This window comes from Neodiprion virginianus, chromosome 2 (genome assembly GCF_021901495.1).
Source record: "Neodiprion virginianus isolate iyNeoVirg1 chromosome 2, iyNeoVirg1.1, whole genome shotgun sequence".
NCBI classification, from domain to species: domain Eukaryota; kingdom Metazoa; phylum Arthropoda; class Insecta; order Hymenoptera; family Diprionidae; genus Neodiprion; species Neodiprion virginianus.
The window spans coordinates 41,257,448-41,274,164 of NC_060878.1; the positions used below are offsets into that span (position 1 = coordinate 41,257,448).

At 39.8% G+C, this 16,717-nt stretch overlaps 1 protein-coding gene across 1 annotated transcript in view; it reads left to right on the forward strand.

The window, feature by feature from the left end:
• The window catches only part of LOC124297418 (serine/threonine-protein kinase 17B-like), a 60,284-nt gene extending 44,506 nt beyond the window's left edge, over positions 1-15,778 (forward strand). The window contains exons 2-6 of the mRNA XM_046748421.1: positions 819-1,031; positions 1,499-1,637; positions 9,452-9,578; positions 9,679-9,907; positions 11,881-15,778. Of these exons, the coding sequence (XP_046604377.1) occupies positions 819-1,031; positions 1,499-1,637; positions 9,452-9,578; positions 9,679-9,907; positions 11,881-12,943 (1,771 nt within the window). The 3' untranslated portion in view covers positions 12,944-15,778. The remainder of the gene's footprint in view (positions 1-818; positions 1,032-1,498; positions 1,638-9,451; positions 9,579-9,678; positions 9,908-11,880) is intronic.
• Positions 15,779-16,717: the final 939 nt, after the last annotated feature.

Below are 16,717 nucleotides of genomic sequence, written 5' to 3' on the forward strand. Positions count from 1 at the left end.
GCTAAACGATAACCTACGAGCTGCGATGGCCGATTATGTATGTACCGTTTCTGTCTCAAATACTTTTGAATCTTCTTCTTTCTAGTTTTGCGATTTACATCGTATTTTTGTGAACTCTACTATCAATTTTTTTGCTAATTAACATCAGATATAACCTGAAATTTCTGCGTTTTATTACAGGTATTGTCATAAGAATGCAAACGGGGGGGGAGGGATAAAGCAATCAGCCAATAAAAATCAATCCAATTTCTCTTTACCGTACGTTTCGCTTGCGCAATAGATCGACGTGTATATACGCATGTTGCGTATCGTTGTAGCTTATTATTAACGTACATCTATAGTCCAGATGCTTTCACTGGATTCAACGTACTGTACCTATCGCCCTCTGGGTTAATAGATTTTCCCCTACACCGTTGAACAAACAAAAGAACGATCTAATCGGTATGTTCGTTCAATTTAATTATCCCTTATCTCAGGACGCGGATGTTGTAGAATAAACTGGAATATCGAGCGGCATTGAAAATGGATGAACGATTCAGAAGCTCTGCTGAAATTATTTGCTCTGTTTTTCTCGATGCTAGAATATGCTTACACGTCTTATCGTCGTGCGATGATAACGAGGAATCGAGAATCATACTGATTATCCAGATGACTGATCGATTGAAATTTTCTTTGTTTATATCTGAATTTTTATACCGACAGGAGCCGCGAACGTGTTTGTGTGTATTTTTTATTTTCATGCAAATAAACAGACGAATGCAACGAATGACGCTAATTTTATTTTATCTCTTCTTTTCTGTTTGTTTTCGGTTACACAGTGGAAAATACGCGGCGGTAAAAAGATGCCGGGAGAAGTCAAGCGGCAGACAATGGGCGGCAAAATTCCTCAAGAAGAGACGAAGGGCGCAGGAACTTCGCGCCGAAGCACTTCACGAAGTCGCGGTGCTGGACGCCGCAGCAACATGTTCCCGCCTCGTTTCCCTCCACCAAGTCTTCGAGACGAAGACTGAAATGGTCCTGGTCCTCGAGTTGTAAGTACAAACCTGCGATCAGGAACTCTGGAAATCGCGAGGCTGAAGTTCGTAACTAAACGTTACCCTAACGATTACATCCCGAGAAGATTGGGCATTATTATGGCACAATTTTAGGACGACTTTTAAGGAGTTGGCTGTTCAGAATCAGTGTATATACTTTGTTCATAATGGTTTGATAAATTTTGGAAAGTCACAAATGTGGGAGAATTAACGATTTTTCCTAAACATGCATCGTTCCAGTAACGTTACTAACTTCATCCTCGTTGGAAGTCTCGATTTTAAACCACAATAGCTAAAGCTCTCAACCATAGAAATTGTTCAATTTTAGTATGCAACTTTTCTTCTTCTTCTTCTTCTTCCCTTTCCTTTTTTTAGCTTTGGAAAGTTGACAAAGTACCTATCCTTTGTTTCCTGTCATTTTTCGTCAGTTATTCAAGACATCGGTTTCCATTTCGAATTTTCAGCGCACCGGGTGGCGAGCTTCAGATGATCCTGGACAAAGACGAAGTGCCAGAGGAGAGACAAGTAGCCAGACTGATGAAGCAGATTTTAGACGGCATTGCCTTCCTCCATTCCCTGAACGTCGCCCACCTCGACATTAAGGTGAGCTGAAAAATGTCAATCCTGCATTCCGGCGCATCTTCGTCATCGTGCATGCGACAACGTTGATGATTTTCCATCTCCGTATTACGCGAGGTGATAATTATAAAATTCATACGTCGTCGTGCGCGATTTGTTGTAAATTTTGGCAAACCGGGTGCCGGGCGCGTTTCGGCTTCGTGAAATACCAGAACTCGCGGGTTGGGCGACATTTCTGGCAATGATTGCGAACCTCGCTGGCTCGTTGCGAGGTATTCACAGGTACCGGGGCACTGCCTTAGAGCCACTACCGACTGCGGAACCAACGACCCAGATTGTTATGTAAATACGCGGCTAGGCACTGCCAACTGTTATACAGATTAGAACGGATTAGCGCCGCGTCGTGAAGATAGCGAGAAGAGACACTCGCGGGCGTTAAATTATAACCCTCGAAAAACTTTGTTCACTTGTATTAATATTAAACATCGAATTAATCGGATCACGAAGTGCTTTACGGTAATTTCTTTATTCTCTAATCGGTCAGAAATTAATGACAACGAATTCATGGTTTTCACGATTCAGTTTCTTTCCACCTTGTTGTTTGGCACGTAAATTTCAATTGGAGACAATTTCAGTTTTAACCTCAGCGAAACGGAATAAAAGCGGAATCTAGAAAGTAAGAATAAGACAATATTGATAAAAATAGAAAGACCTGTAATATTACGATATCGGACAAGCGCCGGTGTTTACCGATTACGAGGAGCCGGGTAATCGATACCGGCGAATCAAGGTAAGCCGGTTATCGGTGTATGCCTTACGCCTCGATCCACCGTAATAATATTCATCCCGATAGATAGTCGCGACGTGTATAACGTCCGCTTGACTTGCCTCGCCTCGTTCCACAGTGTGTTATACCTTATACCTTCGTACCTACACGATCCTACGATCCTTGCGAGTCTCCTCTCCTAGAACTCTCGGTGGTTTCAGCCTCACCTTGCCTCGCCTTTTGCCTTGCCTCACGCGCGTTCAGATCGTAATCCGCACCGACGACGTTACGTAACCCAATTACCGGCACATTTCGCAAATTGCTATCAACGCGGGCGTATTCAGCTGTCATATATATATATGTATATATATACATCATGTACGTATGTATTACATACCGGTATAACACGATACAAGTTTCTTTACGCGTGTGTATCAAGCAGCAATAGCAGCAGCAGCAGCGGAACGTTTATAATTCATTATTCTGTTTATAATTCATTATCATCGTATCCGAGCTTTTAGCGTATAGTAAAGTTTTTCAAGGATGGAGCAGGTGTACAGTCCGGACGAAAAAGCGGCTAAATGTAAAAAAAAAAAGAGGAACTTTGATGCGATTTGAACGATCGTCGCTCTGTAGGGAAATGAAAGATAGTAAATATCATTCGGAATTGTAAAACATGCTTAATTGCTTGTCTACGTTGTAAAACTTTATAAAGTTTGGTATTGAGATAACCTCGCCGGTATGCCTAACACAAAAGACGGAACTTTGAATCAGAATTGAACTGAGCGCTGTAATTATAATACTTGTACACAACAGATGCTTGGAGTAAAATAAACGGGCCTTCTTTGTTTCTACCGATTTTTATTCATTAAGGAATTTGTTTGTTCATTTGCTACATGTACCTTCTTGTTCTCTCGACACCGATCATTTTTCCCTTTCTTTCTTTTTCTCTTTCTTATACCGGCGTAAATGTAACGGCAGATTCGTTTCAACCGCACGTATTATTCCATTGTTTTGTTACATCGCGGATTCTTGATGGTTTCTTCGCGCGTTTCTTAAAACCTTTGCCCACTCCTCCTCATCCTGCAATTGCTGCTGGTTATCCGAATGAATGATGATTCGCAGATTTCAAGCCAAGCGGAAACGCAACGTGATCTTTGATTCTTCTCTTCTCTTCTCTTCCCTTTTTCTTCCCGTTAATTAATTATCTCACGGTGTATAAAACGCGTATAGACATACTTATGTATAGACGTTGTACAACTGTAAATTTTTTTTTCTATTAAAAACCAGGTCACAATTTTGAATCTCGAAATTATTCTTTCATCTGCGAACAAAACTATACTGACGATACCTTCCTTTTATTGTCTTTATACCCATTGCCGGTATTTTAACATCCCTATAGAAAATCAACTTCTTAAGAATTATACAGGATCGTTGTCTTTCCGAACAACAGTCAAGAATAATATTAATACCGACAATAATATTAGACTAATAAGAGTAGTTACCATTCTGTTCTCTATTGGTACTATTATTGATATTATTATTATTACAATTATAGACACACGCGACGGAAATACGATTGCGGTAACGATAATGGAATAGAAAAAAAAACTCATACTTGGAAGAAAAAAACTGTATCGAATACATGCATAGATAAGCGTACCTGCATTTATTTTAAGACCGCATGAATTGCTGTTATTAATTTCCCTAGGAAATATCGAGTGTTTAACATTTCCGTACAAACAATTACCGTCATTTATTATACACGCGGTGTACTAGACACAGCTTCGGAGCAAGAAGAATAATATAATCCATAAATGTACGGGTAAAGTTCGCGCGGGTCATCGCATCGTTTCACGTATTATTCGCGTTGGGGAAAGAAGAATTTGAACAAAGGAAAAATAGCCGGTTGGTTATATTCGGTGCCTCTCATGACGCGTTTAGCCTGCGCGGTGTTGCTTTCTTGTTTGAAGTACAAGGGAACGAGTTGATTACAGTTCACGGGAAAGGTCAACATCGGTATAAAAAAGTAACTTCACACTGAGGATAGCCTTTTCGCCTTCGCCTTTGCCTTCGCCTTTGCCTTTGCGGTTGTTTATAGCCGTGTGCAAGCCAACCTAACCTGTTATTATACGATTCCGATTTCCGAGAGCTATTTCGAGTATGTATAACAACAACAACAATAATAATAAATACCTACGATGATATACTCCGACCTAATTATAGATCCTATGAAATTTATTTTTTTCCACTTTCTCTCCCTCTCTCTCTCTCTCTCTCTCTCCGCGAAACTATTATGAATGGAAAAATGCAGTGGCAAATTTCCTGGCCGAAACCCAACGCGGTTTTTGGCTCTCGCCCATCAACGTCTAACGGGTGACTCGATCATCCGATTTGTTGGATTTTATATAAATTTTTCTCTACCTTAATGTTTTACTATTTGCTTTCATCTTTTATTTTTTTATTTATTTTTTTGTAGACGAGTTACTTTCAAATGAGAGAATATATCGTACGATCAACCAATTTTTTTTCTCGTTCCACACTCCACGATTCATAAATTTCTTTCGCCTATTTTTTGTTCGACTTGTAATTTGTCGCGTTTTATCCGTTTTCGGTACGCCGCGCGTCTCTCGTTCGATTTGGCCAGCGGTTTCCGCACTGACCAGTGCCAATGTGGCTCTTCTTATTCTCCCGATGTATCTGGTCAACCGCACCGCAGTCACGGGGGGATATTTTTGGTCGAAGAATGCTGTTCGTACGAAAATAGAACTCCCCGCGAGACTCGAGAGGATTAGCGCAAGCCAGTCATAATCTAAACCAACGCTAAATAACGTTTACTCTTCTATTTCTACTCGAGATCGAGTCAACGGTGCGGCTAATTATTCTTGTACACCATTAAACGCGACGTTACGCAACATTCTGTTGCGACGATCGTTCTCGGCCAGGAATGAAATTCGATAACTCGATTTTGCGAACCGCGCGCAGCTCATTTTATTCTAGCAAACGAAATATCTGCAGTAGATAATTAATTTGCAAACAAATGGCAAACTTTGACATATAAAATTTGGTTTTCTCTTTCTCGAAAAAAAAAATAGTCGAGCTAAACTTTTGTTTTTTGTTTTTTACTCATGCATATCCTGCTCGTTTTTAATTCAATGCGATACCGTGCGTATGAACACCTTGTACACATGACGAAAAGTTTCCGTCTGTCGCTTAAATCCGGACACCTTTAGTCACTAGTAGCGGTGTGTGATTATAATATCAATTTGTAGTATATGTGGAACAAACTTTCCCGGAAGCTAAATCGGCGCGAAATTATATTCCCAGAGGTCGTTAATCGATATCATCCCATTAGTCACGTCGAAGTGTAACTCGTAACCTCGTATGAACAACTCCACCGCACTTAACTAGAGCAAAGTGTCCGTACGACGTACGAGAGAGTAAATGATCGAATTTATAGACTCGCGTTACAAGTAAATTGTTCGCAATAAAGCATGCATTTCAACTCACGATTTATTCCTTAAAACGGATATTTTATTTTTTAATATTTTTATTTTCCATCCAATTCGTTTCAGGTATCATTTAAATCAAACTTTTAACGCGTGTGTGTATATATGTATTATGTATATGTATATCCCAGTAGTCCCCGAATGGAATAACTGCAGAGGCGTTGCTGCGTTACAGCGTGCATATTATAAGCGATTGAGTCTTGAATCAGTTCCGCCGGAAGTAGCAATTATATATACCGAGAGACGAACGGATCTTCGGAAAACTTATCCAGGCGAAAAAATTTGAAAACAAATCAAGAAATCGGAGCTATTAGTAATTTCCCTGCTCACGTAGCCTCGTTGGAACAAAATCCGACTCACGCAAAGTCACTAGAAAATTCATAACTTTTCCCAGAGAAAAAGGTGACGTGTTCCTTCAACTAATGTCATCCGCATCAACGTGATCCCGAACCTGAGTTCTTGCTTCTCAATGTTCAAACTAGTCCATAGTCGTCGTCGAAATCTCTTTAAAAGAAAATAGAACACAAGTCGGAAGGTGCGCTGCACCTATCTTTGAAATGTATATGTATAGGATGCATACTTGAATGCAGCAGCTTCGCCACTGAATGCACTCGTTGCCCTGGCAACGAACCTCTCCTGAATGAACGCGAGCCCGAGGTCCGGTCATCCACCCCCTCCCGTCGCTCTGTTTCATTCTCGAATCTCTTTTCTCTCCTCTCCTCTCCTCTCCTCTCCGCTCCTCTTTGCTCCTCTTTACTCCTTGTCCTACGCACGTGCGTCGCCTGGCTGCAGCCAGTTTTTTCCTGTTTATTGTGCACCGCTGCACGCGTCGCAGCTTATTCACGTCACACGCATCTCGGTTCGATTACCGCTATCTCCTGCTTGATTTACAAAATGACGACCCGCTGAATATTTGTTGAGAAAAATCGACCGATTCCTGTGCTCTTTGTGCCTCGCATGCAGATAGTCCTCGTCTTATTACAGACCCGGCGATGTTCGTTGACCGTATATAACCGTGTTCTCCTTGACTGCGTAAATAATTAATTATATGTGTAGAAGCGTGCATTTCCATTCCTAAATTTTCAGCTTCTCCGTCGGGTCTCGGATTTCTTAGCTTTTTTTTACGTTCAAGCGTATACCCGCGCAATCCGACAACTCACGTTGTCCGCAAGAAAAGTACGTTGAGCCAGCTCATCGGAGTGTGTCTCGCAACTTGTGGTAACCGACACGCTTCGAGTATGTCCGCAAACGCACTCCGCATCCTTCTTTTCCCCCCTTGCAATGCAAGTTTCCTCGATTATTTTACTTTAGGGTGTCTCTCCGCTGACAATGTCTCGTTATACGTATACCTATATTCCTTATCCTAGTTTTCTCCCCCTTTCTCACTCTCTCTTTATTCATCTCTTTCCCGTCCTTATCCACCAACTTCCGGCTCACCGGCCCCGCAAAGCGGATATTGTGCATACAACATCTGCTCTGTAAAGTAGAGTGTGAGTGAAATCACACACACACACACACCTTACTACTTACAAACTTACACGTGTATTAATCGTGACGAATTTCATAACGGCAGAATATACCTATAAAGTACAAGAATTGGGACGAATTTTGTTATCAGCGCCAGGTGTAACGTACTTGATCCGAAATACCCGCGACACACTTTACATAGTCTGGGATATTTTTTAAACTTGAACGTTATTGTTAATGTATGAGTGGATGGACAGACGTGGTCGAGGAGAATAATCCCGGATTTAAGCTTAATTCGCGTAACGGTTTGTTTTTATCCGTAACGCAGTGGGGGAAGCTTTCGGCTTTTGTGTGTTCGCCTCACCGACGCCTCGGCGTGGGTGGGTGTGCAATGCCTCGAATCTAGCCATTAGCGCGTCCGGTCCTGAAACTCCTCCTCGGCGTCTCGCCTCATGCAGAACCCCGGTCACGTCTTGCTCGTAACTCGATATACAGCGAAATGCAACTCACAAACTGAATCCTCAACTGATTCGAACCTCCTTCAACCTAACTAACCACTTTCGACCATTTCCATCGCTCGCTCTCTTTCTCTCTCTCTCTCTCTCTCTCTGGCCTTCGCGCATCGCGCCGGCATTATATATTTACACGCGATGTGCGGAAGAACAACTATACTCGTTTTAACATTCAATTAAGATTTTAGAAACGTACAATCGCATTGAAAAGCATCAAGACAAAAGCGAAGCTTTCGAAAGCTGTATCACTGCGGTGTAATTTGATTGAAAAAGTCGCCGCGGAACGTAATAAAAAAACAAAAAAAATTCAAGCATTGGAAAATTCGCCGATAGAATTATTATCAACGAATATCTGACGAGCGAAACTTGTGGCAGTTTCGGTTAAATATTGAAGAGGGGGGGATGCAATTTTTTTAAAACACGTATCATTTCTGATCACGTACGCGTATTGAATATATCGAGTTCTAATTTTCACGCATTGCTGGTTCGAGAGGAAATATATGCATGTACAGTTTACACATCGACTTTCCATCGCTGCTGCAGCTGCGTGGGTATTACCTCACCGATTTTACGGGAACGCGAGCACCATGCGAAATTGAGCAAAGCTGATAGAGAAATGTATCCAGACGGTTCAGTTTGTTCTAGTTTTTCAGTTTTCAACTCGCGTTTAATTTATAGGAAATAAAATCATGCGTTTCCATCGCGTTCTGACCCTTTTTCTTTATAATATTTACCTCTAACTAATCAGCGATCAACACTAATTAAAATATTTAATTATTATTTTTTTTTCCATTCATTCATTCATTACGTAACACACATTCATTCGCTCACATTAGTGAAAATTTCATAATGGATTTTTCAAATTTGTTTTGATTTATTCTCGAACAATAAAAATGCTGACGAACGAGCCAATGATTACAAAATCGTGACTCTTGGAAAGAAAATTTTCTGTTACCAAGGTTTTATTATCGAGTTTCTTTTTTTTTTTTCATACATTCTTTCCCAACACTACTATCTGTATACAAAAAATTTATTTATATTCTTTTCCCCTTCGGCCACTCGTCCGTTTGCGGTTGTAAACGCATTACAATACGTAACGGTGGGCTTCCGGGAGAAAGGAAGAGGCACCCTTAATGGGAAGCTTTTTTTTTTTTATATTTTTCATTCATACATAATTATTTTTTCCTCCCATTTATTTTCCCTCCCAAAAAGATTTCTTTCAAAGTTCGACGTAAAACGTTTTTGCTCCATTTCGTGTGTTACAAGCCTTCAGAAAAACATATTTGTTTCACTTTAACGCAGTCACGGGATTTCAAACATCGAGGAGCGTTTCGGTACGTTCTCATTTTCTTATTTTTTTTTTTTCTCTCAAACGGATCAAAGGCCCGGTTAAAGAACACGAAATACAACTCCGTCATTTTACAGCTCAAAGAGCGTATATAATTTCCTTACCGATCAGTCTTAATTTCACGGATGTGATGGAAAATTTTTTGCACAATAAGAACAACAATGATTCTGTAATGAACTTTTTGTTGAAAAATGTTCACAACTCTCATAGAATAACGATTAATTTTCTACTTTCAGCCACAAAATTTGGTCCTAACCGGAGAGTTTCCCGAATGCGATGTTAAACTTTGCGACTTTGGTATTTCGAGATACATCAGCCGGGGAGCGGACATCCGAGAGATCCTCGGGACGCCCGATTATGTCGGTGAGTACCTACGACACCGTTTTTGCGGCGACTTGCGATACAAGGATAACGCAAGCTCGAGACTCGAGTGCTAATTTTCGAATTCGATTGATCCCGACAGCTCCGGAAGTCCTTAACTACGAACCGATAAGCCTGGCAACGGACATGTGGTCCGTCGGTGTCCTGCTCTACGTACTTTTGACGGGATGCTCGCCCTTCGGCGGCGACTCGAAGCAGGAAACATTCTGCAACATAAGCCGATGCAGGCTCGACTTTCCTGACGACCTCTTCGAGGATGTTTCGGAGGAAGCACGCGACCTCATGCGCAAGCTCATGGTTAAAGATCCGAGGTGAGTAGCGACGAGACGTCCGCCCATCGAATTAACTACTTCACTTTGAAACGAAAATATTCACTCGAAATGCCTCGATTTGAGTAGCAGAGAAATGCTTTGGGGTTTTTCTATCAAGATTTCAATTTTTCTCGCAATGTGAAAACGATTTTACAAAATAACGGCAATCGATTTGTTAGAATATTTGACACGCATTTCGTATACTTAACAATTATTTTTACATGCAGTATGTATGTCTCGAAAAAATCGTAAAAAACGATAATCATTATCGCACACTAAAGCGAACGGGTTAATCAACGATGCAGTCTGTCAGAATGCCTCTGCATTGCACGTATTTTGAAGACGTGTATAAATTTTTGCGGATAGTCGAGCTTAACTATTAACCTTGAAACGTGTAAACGCTCGCGTGATGAATAAATGAAAATGTAAACGTCTTTTATGCGGGATAGAACGACGACGACGATGTCGACGATGTTTATTCAATACCATCGAATTATCATATATATATATTCTTGAAAATCGTTGTCCAACACAACGGTAATTCGCCAACATCTGACTCACTGACAGTGAGGTATATCTGGCATTACATCGCCGTTCATATGCTAGCGTAATTATCGATGTGTAATCCTTGGCGATTCGATCTTAAACACATATCATCATCACTTTGATAATTCACGTACGTCGTAGAGGAACTTCGGGCAGTTTAATTGATTGTCGAATCTAGTATTTATATATATATATATATATATATATATATTTTTTATTTTCTTCTTCCTCTTTATCGCGTACTCACTTATCGGTGAACGCGTATGATGCATGTTATTGAACATTGGAGAGAGATGATAAGAAGCGTTCTTAGTCGCATTCAATGTCGCAATACCTTCTCAACTCTCTTGAAGAATTTTCAAGTATTTACGGTTACCCGTTGTACCTACGTCATCGCGTACTTCCTGTCTGTTGACATAGATGTAATATTATTGTCGGATTCATGGAGCGACAAACTCGCATTACCGGTTTCTTTTAATATTTGTCGAAGAGATTTTCGAGAAAATTAATAAGACTCGACCATTTTTTGAAAGATTTTGTCACACGTTTGGCAAGTTTATCGATTCTTTCTCACACTTCTCTACTTTCTACAATATATAAAAAAAAAAAAAACGTCTATAATACACGGGGAAAAACTCGACGTATATCGAAGTGTCGATTTCGTGGATGTACAGTAAACATGACATGTACATGTTTGTACTTAATATGCGCACAGAGATTTTGAAATCGTTATCAACAGCTGAAAGGAAATGACAATCTCTTAGTCCCTTTAAAAGTCCGGGGATCCTTATCTCTCAATGGCCGGTATATGTATAACGCAGTACGTATTATTCAAATGCGTTTTTTTATACGCTATCGAAAATGCGTCGGAGCCCACGGAACACGGTCATGCGCAAGCACGTGTTGCGCAATTCTTGGCCGTCCTATATAATCGGATGCTTTTATTGCGTACGCATAATATTGCGCGTATACGCAACAACAGGAAATGCGCGACAGACGCCTCTTCGATATTATTTATTAACATTTGTTAGGGAATTGAAAAATAATTGAAGCAACTAAGATACTGCAGCAGGGTCAACGGCGGCATGTGACTTTAGTTTATATTTTTCACGACGACGAAGCGTCTAAACTTGAAAATAAAACATGTGTATGTATTTGAAATCGTGTGAAATTTGTATAATTCTGTCCTTTTGAATTCGGTGATAAAAGTGATAGAATTTTGGAAGAATGTGCCACCGAGTTCTGAGTCTTGTTGTACAGTCGTTATTGCGTGTAATAAGCGGAAGTCGGGTCAGGCAGTTAATTTGTAAGGATCTACGTGTGCCTGAAACGCAAATGGGTATATAAGTATAATTGTAGAAGAGCGTAGGTTGTTGTTTTCGGTAACCATCCGTATTCTAACCCTCTTCCTATTGTTTGTATTTCAGTGAACGCCTAACGGTCACGGAATGCCTCCAGCATCCGTGGTTCTCGGCGCATGACGGCCCCGAAACTCCTCTGGCCTTGACAACGACCTCATCATCATCATCATCCTCCACCTCCTCCCCCTGCTCCTCGGAACCCACGAGCCCAAGTACGTCGAGCGATAAACCAGAGTTCGCACCGAGTTCCTCGGAGCCGACGGAGGACGCAGCGAAGGATCGAAAAACCCCGAAGGACGCGGCTGAAACGGCGCCGCAGAAATCCGAACCGCAGACGGAAGCTTCGACGAAGTCGTCATCGACGGTTGTTCAGCGGGCGGTGTCGTCTTACACATGCGAGAACGTCTACAGCAAGAAGAAGAGCGGCTCGTCGACGGTGACGGGAAGCGGAAACGCGGGCCTCTCGATGCCGGTGCGAATCGGTTTGAGCCCCGACCGGCGGGACACCTTCAAGAAGAACATGGACAGTCTGGCACAACGGTTCTCATCGAGCACCGAGATCGTGATAATCGAGCCAACGTCGGTCGGGCAAACCAACCGACGTGCTACAGCGACCCACACGATGCCGGCCGGCGAGATATTCAAATGCACCCCGGTATTCATCCTCGGGGAGGAGCAACAGTGCTGCGACAGCGGGAGCGACACGGTGTCGGAAATGTCGACCGACAGCTCGAGCGACAGGAGCAGCATTTACTCGGACGACTCCCTCGACTTTATTCTCTACGGCAAGACCCAGAGCAGGGCGAGCTTCCCCTTCGTAGGCGCCGACACCGAACGCTGGGAGCAGAAACACCCGAGGATCTGGCCCCGCGAGTGCAGCGGCGTCGTCAGCAAGGCTCTCAGCCGGTTTTCCTCGGAGCCCGGTACCACCGGGAGTAAAACTGTCAGGGCGACGCCGTCGGCGAGCATCAGAGGCAGGGCGAGTCTCGAGGCGATGCGGGAGAGGGGCGGAGAGCTTGTCGTCATCAGGGAACCCGTCAGGGCTGGAAGGTACACCAGGTACAGCGAGGTACAGTGCGAGTCCGTTCAGGCGAGGATTCGCCGGTTCCAGGTTCACGGGGCCTCGTAGAATCCCCGGAAAGCGGAGGGCTCTTCCTGACAGGATCTGTACATAAATACGCGGCGCCTTCGCGCTAGTAAGACGAGCCGCGAGGAGTTTATACCCGGTGGAAAAGACGCCGATTTGTCTCTATTTCGGCGCCGACCGATCGCCGGTAGATGACGAGTATTTTTATATACTTGCTTGCCGGGTTCGTTCGATAGGGGATCTACCACATATCCAGTTTGTTGTCATTTATCTCTCGATACTCGAATCTTTATCTACCTGTTTCTAATCTTCTTCTCCTTCTTCTTCGTCTTCTTTCTTCGTTTGTATAAATTACTTTTTGTTGAAAGAAAAGAGATATATATATATATATATCGGTGTATGCAATATACATATAAGAGAGTTTGCGGTCGTTTTAGCTATTGTCAATCTTCTATGGTGTGAGGATAGGTTTGTGTAGCTGTAAAAAGAGATTGAGGATATAAATATAAACGTGTTTCTATGGTTTACTTACGACGTAAGTCGTGGCAGCTTAATGGCTCTAAGATACGTTATTATATCGGGATATTTTCTTTAACGTGCTAAAACGACATTCGGAGAAAGAGAGTATAAATTAGTTATAAATAAAGTGTACATCTAGGAGAAAGAGGAGGGAAGCTAAGAGACTTCGAGAATTGACCGTAATGATTTATAACAAAGGTATCGGTTGAACGATTTAATGTAAATATCAAATGCTCCTAGACATATATCTGTATACATATATATTTATATACATAGATATATAATACGTATTATATATAAAGTTCGATTTTTCTATAACACGTATATATTTAAATCGCTGATTCTGTAAGATGTGTAAATAAATGAAAATTTATACGATATGAATATTACATTGTGAAGAGATGCACGGAAAAGAGGAAAAATAAAAATAAAAATATGGAAGGAACGAAAAGAAAATAGGAAATGATTCACTTGGAGAGAAAGTGACAAAACTCCGTGGTCAGTCATTTATCAAGGTTGTCACCTGGAATAAAAAACATCCAAATAAAATAAAACCTAATTAAAGAAAAAAATAAAAAAAAAAATATAAAGAAAATACAAAAAATTGCAACTGTATGTGATTTGACAAGGGGGAGAACGGCTATTCTCAAGATCATCTTTTGGTGACGATTTTGAAACTATTTTTCGAAAAATCTTGTTTTCGGAGCATGTGATTCTATTTGTTTTATTTTTTTTTTTTTATTTATTTTTTTTTTCTTTTCATTAATATTTCTTTCGCGTCAACTAAAATTCCGAATTGATATAAAAAATTGTAGAAGCGTTTCATAAATGGCTGATTCTTCGTGGTGAGAGATGTATTATCATCTACGTTTTGGGGGCAAAATAAATCTACCTATTATCTGTGAACTTTGTAAATACATATTTAAATACAATATATATTATATATAACTATCAAATGTCAGGCTGGATTTATTACAGACCGACGAAAGTATGTATAGAATTAACAATAATTAATGTTTATAGTTGCAAAGAGAAAAGAAAAGAAAAGAAATAATAGAATAGTGAATAATAATTATGGTGCCTGTTCATAGAACTGATAAAACTGCCAAGTGCGATGTACAATATCATTTCCGTGATTTTCGAGCACCGTTCGGAACCCTTTCCCGCAACGAAGAAATAAAAAAAGATTAAAATTAAAAGACAAATAGCCGTGTAAGATTAATAATAATAATAATGATAGCAACAGTAAGGACAACATCAACAATAATAACGAATCCATCGAAAAAATGAAAGTAAAAAGTGAGGATAGTTTTCTGTGCTTTTTATTCCCAGTCGAATGTTTGATATTCTATAAATCGATATTTCTTCACTGCTTAATGGGTTTTGAACGATCTCTTGAACGCAGCGAATTTCAAGTCACGAAATGCGCACTGAAAATATTGCCATATCTAAGGTAGATAATTATTATAGTACAGATGGCGCAAATCTCGCCGCCGCGCACCTTTTTCCGACCAATTTCATCAATAATTAATCATAGTAATGATATATTATTATTATTATTACTATCGTTATTATTAGTATTATATACAGACACGTAAAGAATAAATTTTATCAAATTGAATACTTCGCCGTTTTTTTTTTTTTTTCTTGTTTTTTCATTTTTTATTTCTTCCGTATGTAAACACGTATACTTGCTACGCATGTGTATGTTAAATTTGATGAAAAAAAAAGTAACAGTGCCTGTGCCCTTTTCTTGGGCCCGTATTACTTAAAGTTAATTAATGAACGATAAGACTTGTATCAACTAGATAACTTTAATATTAAAATTTCCATACATACAAAATCTGAAAAAAAGAAGAGCTAAAATTGGACCACGATTTTCAGAATAGGTGGTGTAACGTATATATATGCGTCTGTATGTATATATACGCATATTTCGGTATGATTCCACCGCAAATGTCTCTCAACTGATCGATCAAAATTGAGAGCCTAGACAGGCTTCTAGGCGTCTTTAATTACAGCGATATATGTATATACGTATATGTGTGTGTGTATATGAATACAAATTGGCGAGAGAATATTTATAATATTTTTTAAGTATATTTGTGAAATTCGGAAAAAAAAGAAGACGGAAAAACAAGAAATGTTTCGAATTATTCATCGCAACGCGATGTACCCGATTTATACGAAAAAAGACAAATAGCCTAATGACCTTGTGTCCCTCAAAGTCGTTGTAATTTGAAGTTGCCGAAATTTCGCCGATCTTGAAGAACAAAAAAAAAAAAAAAGATTAACACAAATCTGCAACGTCGCGATATAACCAATCGTATACCGCACGAAAATAATTTTCTACCAACTGCCTTTATGGTATATGTGTATATACATACATATACATATATGCGTAAGTGTGTGTATATTGTTAGAAATGCGGTGTTGGATGTAAGACCAAAAATATTCTTTAGAAGTCCATATTATTTTGGTCTTGATTTTCAAACCACTTGGTGTCAAGAATCGTACGACATACACCGATGATGTTTAATTTTACACTAATCGGTGTGGACTTTCATCGACACACTAAATTTTCTGACAGCATACATGTGTGTTTGGTTGGGATTTTCCAGGTTATTTATTCAATCTCTTTCTTCTATCGATTGAGAATAACGCTGTGACTTTGCGCGCCATTTGCCAAGCAAATATTATTAAACAAAATTACACATACTGCATCGCATTGTATAATAATACATCCGCGCACTTCGACAAATATGTATGTATGTATGTATGTATGTATGAATACAATCGTAGGTGAATCAGGCGTGTGTACATATCTTTATATCCATATCAATACCTACACATATTTAACACGAAATTGAATGTTATTTGTAACTTACCGTTTAGATACGTTATACTTACACGTGGTATTATTAAATTATTAATCTTTAAGTGGTTCTTCTTTATACACTTTTACATCTACATACATGCTGCTACCTTAGAACTTTTATTCTTTTTTTTTGATGTAGTTCCCTTTTTCGCTATTTTTTTTTTCTTGTCTACTTTGTTGTTCAAAATCGGCCAAAATTCAAAACGGTGCAAATCAAATGGTACTTTTAGTAATAGTAATAATAATAATAACAATAAATTATTACTATTGTTCTAATTATGCTAGTCATATATAAATATGTATTTTGACGCGCGTCTCCCGTACGTAATAATAATTCTTACGTTATCCATACTGCAGCTCAATTATTTTCACTTATTTTCACATTTGTATACCTCCAACAGTTTGATATAATGAATTAA